The 7295-nt window shown below is 36.8% G+C and overlaps 1 protein-coding gene across 1 annotated transcript; it reads left to right on the plus strand.

The window, feature by feature from the left end:
• Positions 1–6405: 6405 nt before the first annotated feature.
• LOC124594579 lies at positions 6406–6822 on the plus strand. Its single transcript, XM_047132950.1, has one exon. It carries the CDS (start codon positions 6406–6408, stop codon positions 6820–6822), a length of 417 nt encoding a protein of 138 aa, XP_046988906.1.
• The last annotated feature ends 473 nt before the right edge of the window (positions 6823–7295 follow it).

A 7295-nucleotide genomic window follows, 5' to 3' on the forward strand; every position in this document is an offset into this window, starting at 1 on the left:
TGAAATATTTATAAGGTTGGAGCTGGCCGTTATTTGGTGTAGTGTGTGACAGGACACACATACACGTATTGAGGTTATGAGGTTGGAGGCGTGAATGCGACCATAAGTACCCTTATGTTAGATGAGACAGAGCAGCTCATGGTATCCTATAGGTTTAAGGAATTTAGCATTATGCTCGGCCATAATTACTTAATGCACTTTAGTGGTAGGTCGAGAGAGGCTACCTTTGGTTTCAGCATCCAATCAAGTGGAAATGGATTGCCATGCGAGCAAACTGATCAGCTGCAACACACTATAGATATGAAATAAATGTGCTATCCTATGCGTTAAATGTTAATACAGTGAGTGTTAAATAAGTACATACACTAGCAACTTAATTGAATAACATAATGGCAGACGTGAAACATTATTTATAGCTCAGCATAAATACGCTTCGATGAAGTAAGTACATAATTGCAGATGTGGAACTGACACAGCAGCAGAGGACCAGTAAGTAGATTTAGTAGTCAACTAAACGTAGTGTGTTTTGAACACTCAAAACGGTACTATTACCACAAGTTACTCACATGTACAAAGAAGCTGAGAAGACAACTACTAATCAAATATACTCATACTATCTCTAAGAATAAGGTAATTGAAGATGAGTCAGCTAAGTAAATAAAATACAAATGTATCAAGAATGTACCAAGCATTGGTTCAGTGTTCTGGCCCAGAAATAATAAATTGAGATTAAATAGGATTCATGATTGTATGCCTTGAGCATAAATTTGTGACTAACGGCGTTTTGAGCCATTTGTTTACCGATTTTATGACAGTTAAGTAACCGTGAGAGTAAAATTGAAAAAGTTCTGTTAACTTTGTTCCAGTAACATATTGAAAGATAAAATGTATATATCCCCATTTCACTGTGACCCACCCTTAGATATTAAGTGAACAGAGTCTGAGGCACTCTTTTTGTTTGTTCTACAGGACAAACCAGGTAGTGGCAGCCTCGTAGCTGCGTGAAAGCGTGGAGTGACTTGGACACAACTCACAGTGACCTTTCCCCTTTCCCCATGTATTTTAGAGTGAACGTGAAGGACGAACACCATAGCAACTTCCCCTCCTCTGCCCTTGTGAATGGAAGTGTAGAACGCCAGCCAAAGCAGCTACAACCACGTGTGTAAAAATGAAATTGTCATGATTTGTGAAATTTTCTTTCAGGTTTAGAAAAGACTGCTAAGATATAATTATCTGTTTATGCATCATGAATAACTGTGTTATTTTCTTTGAATTTGTGTATGTAAAATATTTACAGACAATTTAATGGATACGAGATTTTCATAATTTTACATATTTTTATGTGTTTGTCTGTCTAAGGCAATATGTAGGCCAATATGTTTCATTGGTTTTGCGTAAATTTTGAGTGATAATGTTGCTTAAAAGGCAGTGAACATGCCAGCAATTTAAATAATTGAAGTAGGTAATAAGTTTTCTTTTAATATTTCTATATGTTTACTTTTCAATTTTAATTTTGATAGGGAGATAAGCTGTACTCTTGCTTCCCTTTTTGTAATTAATTTTTTTTCATTTACATTCAAAAAAATTAAGTAGAGGGTGATGTAGGGAAGCAGCCTACTCACGCCTTATAAAATTCGCATCAGTCTTTCCATTGTGTGCCAGCCTAGTCCGCTGTAACTAGCTCTGACATCATAAATATTGCGCAATACTTTAAAATGAAGTAAATAACCTGAAACGTTTCTAGCATGTCAGAAGTAATACAAAATCAATATGTGTTGGACATCAGTTCAGTAACTTTAACCATTTTCGAAATTTGGATGTTTTTCTGTAAAAATCATTGGCGCAACAGAAAAGAGCTAGAAACTTAAAAATTTATATTTAGATTCCTTTTGCATAATAATTTAGTAGAAACAGTATTCTGGATCTCACAAATTAAAATTTTAGTTGAAATTCTTGATTTTCTGGTTTTTGTCTTAGACATTAAAGAAGCAAGATAGATTAAGTAGGCGAATAAATAAAGCTAGGATGTTTAAATTTAAGTAGAAGGGAGGTCCGCTATAATCATAAAAATGTGAGAAGTTTCAACAGAATTACTATAAAGCTATAGCTATAGCGTATCTCCAAAGAGCAAGTTCAGAGCTCGTCTACTGCGTGTAGTGTAATTAAATTAATTCTCTCGCCCAAAATATTTGACTTAGCCACGTCAGACTTTTATTATGATTACTTACTTGTGTGCTGATTGCACAATTAAATTGAAAGCTTCATTGTCCACCAGCAAAGGAGGCAATGATTTATTCGATATCTTAAAGTGGTGCATTACTAGCCCAGCAGTTAGTCGGGAGAGCAGATTTGATCAGGCGTTCCCTTAGCCGTCCGCACGGCGGCTTTATATGTAAGAACGTTGTGTGAGAAGGAAGGCCCCATTTCTCTCCAGACGCTGATTAGCACACCACCTGTGCCGGGAGTCGCACCGCGTCGGTATCGTTGATATAAACAGCCTCGGATGCAATTGTAAGTTACTCGGGATACGCGTAACCATGAAATCGTTTTCGAGTGAAGTGTTAATTTTGGGATGACGTTAATGATCTATCTTTAGTTTGCGTATGTCGTATTTTCATGTGCCGCTGCAGGGCAGACATTCCACCATTATTTAGCATGGCGTTTGATGAACATTATCATCAAATTATGGCGAGCATTCACTTAAACATTTAATTTGAACAGTTATAGTTGCATCAGCGCATTAGACTCTGAACTGCTCTGGTAGTTGGATTGTGTGGATTCTTTTTGGTCTGTGACTTTCAGAATATAGTGAACATTTTAGAGAGAATGGTTTTTGATTATGAATCCCAGACAATCTCCTAATTCCTCAGAGCTATAAGCTGTAGCTATAAATGTATTTCTCACATGAAGTGGGCACTAGGAATTCTAATTACAGGCTTCACGTTTTGCTAATCACTTTCTGGTTGCCAGTATTGTAGTTAGAGAGCCAGTGTTGAGAACGGCAAACAACAGCATTAAATAAATAATAGGAACATTAACATTTATTCCACCTGCTGCCCCACAAAATGGGGGGAGATGTTGGAGAAAAGCAAAATATCATGGCTTGCTCCCTAAAGATACTTTTCCACTTCTTAAAAAAATATCGAAATGTTACAGGACTCCATAATACAAAACCTGATTAGAGGATTTGAGGCAAGTGCCATATATCCCATTAATCCACAGAAAGTCATGTTGCACAGCCCACAAAACAGTGAAGACCAAATGTAAAAATGGAATAATTCATTTGAAGAGTTACTCAGCGAGAGAAGACAAACGGGGACAACAGCTAGAAAGCACAGAAAAATTGGATACTTCTCCACTATTAAGTGTGACATATGACTTTTGTGTGGAATATCAACTTAACAAGCAGACAGAGCTTCTGAAAAAGAAGAGAGAGAGAACAGGAAAAGGGGAAAAATTAAGTAGCAGTAAAGGTTACAGTATCCATCAAAAAAGAGGAGAAGTGATAATCTTCTTCAGTCAAAGGAAAAGAGGTAGACCAATGTCCTCTTCATGATTTAAAACTGCCACTAGTAGTGAACAACAGTAGTAAAAATTCAGAATCATGATGTGAATGAAACTGTTGCATAAAGACCAGCTATTCAGCAGCAGTGTTTATCAGTTCAGTATGGCGTTTTATTGAAGTTCAGTTTGTTTATAAAGAGAAGACAAAAACATCATCGACACTATGCTATCAGTACTAGCAGATAGATCATGTAAGTGTAAGTCAACGAGGCATTATAAAAGACATGAGAAAGTGTGCATATTTTCAAAAGAAGGTGACATTTCTGTAGTTTCTCTTGCTCAAATTGTATACAAACTTATCCCAAGGTCAGTGCAGGGTGACAAATACATTTTTAGTGATAAGAGCTAAATTTTGTCATTGTTCTTTTTTTGTCCATGTAACAAGTGTTATTTCACATAATTTAAATAAAATTACTTTCGAAATACTTTTTGACATACTTTTCTCTGTCCTAAATATAGTGAATATTGTTGTTTACATTGAACAGTACGAGATTATACAACAAAAATTTAGATTTATAACTTTGTGTCCCAAGTGTACCCATCCTGAGGAGTGACATGGAACAGGATGAAAAATTAAGTTTATTCAGTCCTGTAGTTCAAAACTGAAGTTCTTTTAACGAAAAAAGTCAATGTTTTTTGGTCTCCTCAATAATTTATGGTAGCAGTGTCAGTAGTAGTAGTACTTTTATTCATCTGTAGATCTCTTTTACAAGGATACTGGACATATTTTGTTGTTACAATTTAGTTGAAGCTGTAGTAATGAGAGCATATCGCCAACACTTTATAATTTTAAGTTAGGGCCCCACATTCTCTATAATATGAAGTTCCCTACTTCTGTGATTCCCACTGAAGTCCTCCTACTTCTGTGATTCTCACTGAAGATCCCTTACTTCCGTAATTTCTTGTCAGGCTCAAGCCACCTGTCATTTATTTTTTCGATCTATATACCATTCAGTCTGCTTTCAATTTGTGTTATAGTCCATCTGTGACATGCCATGAGTTTTAGAAGGAACAAGTGTCTTTCAATAAATTTCGAAAAAAAATGTTCCAAAATAGTTCTCTGTTGTACCATCTACATGGTCAATGATTTTAAAAAATTTAGGTCATGTCAACATAAGTATCTCGGGCACAGGAATAAAATGGCAACATGAGATCGAATTTTCCGTCTTGAGGAGTGCTTGCTCATTTGAATAAATCAGTGTAACGAAAAAAACATTCCCATATGCGGTTTCATGTTGAAATGAAAAGTCTTTTGCACATTCTTTTGGGATTGGAGGATGTGTGTCAATGAGGGGTGGTTTTCAAATTTTAGAAAACATATTCTCATCATGTCAAAAAAAGTTCTTTGTCAAGAGTACCAGTGTGCACTATCCCCTTTGTATTGAATGGACTGAACAACTAAAACCACTTTTGAATGGCTATGATCAATGCAGACACAACTAGACTTTATTATAAGTATGTTCCTGATCTCACCCTAGCATTCAAAGACAGAAAGTATCATGGGGAAAAACAGATCAAGATACAATGACTGTCCTCCTAGTCTATAACATGGATGGATCAAAGTATTTGAACTAGAGAAATCAGTTAAGTTCTCAGTGATTATCCCAGCAATGACATCATCACCTTGTCCAGCACTGGTGCTTTGGATGCCATACAGAAGCAGACGCAGAAGCATGAGGATGTACATAAGAGCAACAAATGACCAGCGCTAGCCATGGAGCGGTACAACAGTCAAAGAAAGGATGTAGCTAGCTTATTGCAGCAGTGTTTAGATGAGTCTCCACCATTAGAGAGCCCCACAGCTGTAGACCCATCCCTGAACCTGCACATGCCAAGCTCTTCTAGTGTTGCACCGACTCTTGGTGCAAACAATGCTGTTCCCTCCAGTCGGTCAGCTTATGCAATGAATAAAAATAACCATTATCAAGACAGTGACAATGGCCCTTTCTGCATATATGTGACATTACAAATATCTTATCAACAGGATGGAACAGAATCAAAATTGAACTTAACTCTCCCAACGCAGCTAGCTTACTGTCAGAGTCTCCAGTATTTTTAATTCACCAACTGGAGGCCTATATACCAAGTCACATCATCATGTGCCAGAGTGTAATCAGAAAAGTTCTTCATTACATAGATAATGTAGATATGAACATCGACTCTTTGGTCTGTAATCTTTCCACAAAATTATACACAAAAAACTATTTGTAGAAAGGGATATGAACTACTGCGTATTTTTATGGCAGGTTTTGTAGTAAACAACAGAATTTATAGTAAATTTGACTTTCATTACATAAGTGTCTTACCTGCTCACAAATTAAATTCTAGTGTCACTATTTCGCCACCATTTTGAAATCTGTAGGGCTGTAATTTAACGTTAATTAAGTATCCTTGCGTAATAATTAATCATTTATAGTCTCATTAGATAGCTACATCCGCATGTTATTGTTGTTGTGGTCTTCAGTCCAGAGACTGGTTTGATGAAGCTTTCCATGCTACTCTATCCTGTGCAAGCTTCTGTGGGAGAAGGTTGCTCTGCCATATGGTGTTTTGGTGTGTTAGTAAGTGTTTTGACATAGATAAGGTTGGCTTCAGATATATATGTTCTGTGACGTCACAAGAGACAAAAGAAAACTATCTTGTTTTAGAGAGTTGTAAATGTATCGTTGCCTAAGTAACATGCCGATTCATGTCTTATAAAATTATATAATAAAGAAGTTATACGTACTTTTTTGTGTGTGTTTACCTTAGTTAGACACCATCAATAAGTGGTGACCCCGATGTGATCGGTGAGGCAACAAAAAAATTCATTGCAGACGGTGTTTAATAAAAATACTCAAAATGTCGGCAGGAAGTGGACTTCACGGTGGTAATCCTGTGAGTACTCCAGAAATCAATAAGGTAAGCGTAAAGCTTCCTCCCTATTGGGTAGAAAAGCCCAATATTTGGTTTTGCCAAGCCGAAACTCAGTTTACAATCGCTGCTTCTGCAACGAAGTTCAATTACCCGTTGGCCCGGTTTGAACCGAAATATGTCGAAACCATCTGGGATTTGGTATCCAGTGATGAAAATAATAAATATTCACTGGCAAAAGAACGACTCTTAACAATTTTCAAGGAAAATGAGGACCATAAAATAAAAAAAAAGTGTGGGTTGGAACTGGGCGATATGAAACCTAGTCAGTTATTACGAAAAAATGCAAAACTATGCTGTGACCAACTTGTCGGAATACGCTTTAAAAACATTGTGGCTCGATAAACTTCCTAGTAATAGTCGAAGTGTATTAGTGATATCGGCAGAAACGATGGACAAAATCGCGCAGATGGCCGATCGCATAGTGGAGATGCAATATGCAATATACCCACATACATTGCAAACAGCTAAGAAAGAATTTCAGTTTCTATTGAATAACGGTATTATACGTCCATCACAATCACAATGGGCCAGTCCATTGTACCTTGTTAGGAAGTCAAATGGTCAATGGCGAGTTTGTAGGGATTATCGTTGTCTTAATGACAGGACTCTCCCAGACCGGTATCCAATCCCTCGAGTAGATGACGTAATTTTATGCTGCAGAATAAGAAGATATTCTCCAAGATTGACCTACTGAAAGCCTAATATCAAATACCATTAACCGAAGAAGACAAACCAAAGTCAGCGGTTATTACTGCTTTTGGTCTGTATGAATTTAATTATATGCCCTTCGGAGTTCGAAATCCACCTAGCACATT

This window comes from Schistocerca americana, chromosome 2, assembly GCF_021461395.2.
Source record: "Schistocerca americana isolate TAMUIC-IGC-003095 chromosome 2, iqSchAmer2.1, whole genome shotgun sequence".
NCBI lineage: Eukaryota > Metazoa > Arthropoda > Insecta > Orthoptera > Acrididae > Schistocerca > Schistocerca americana.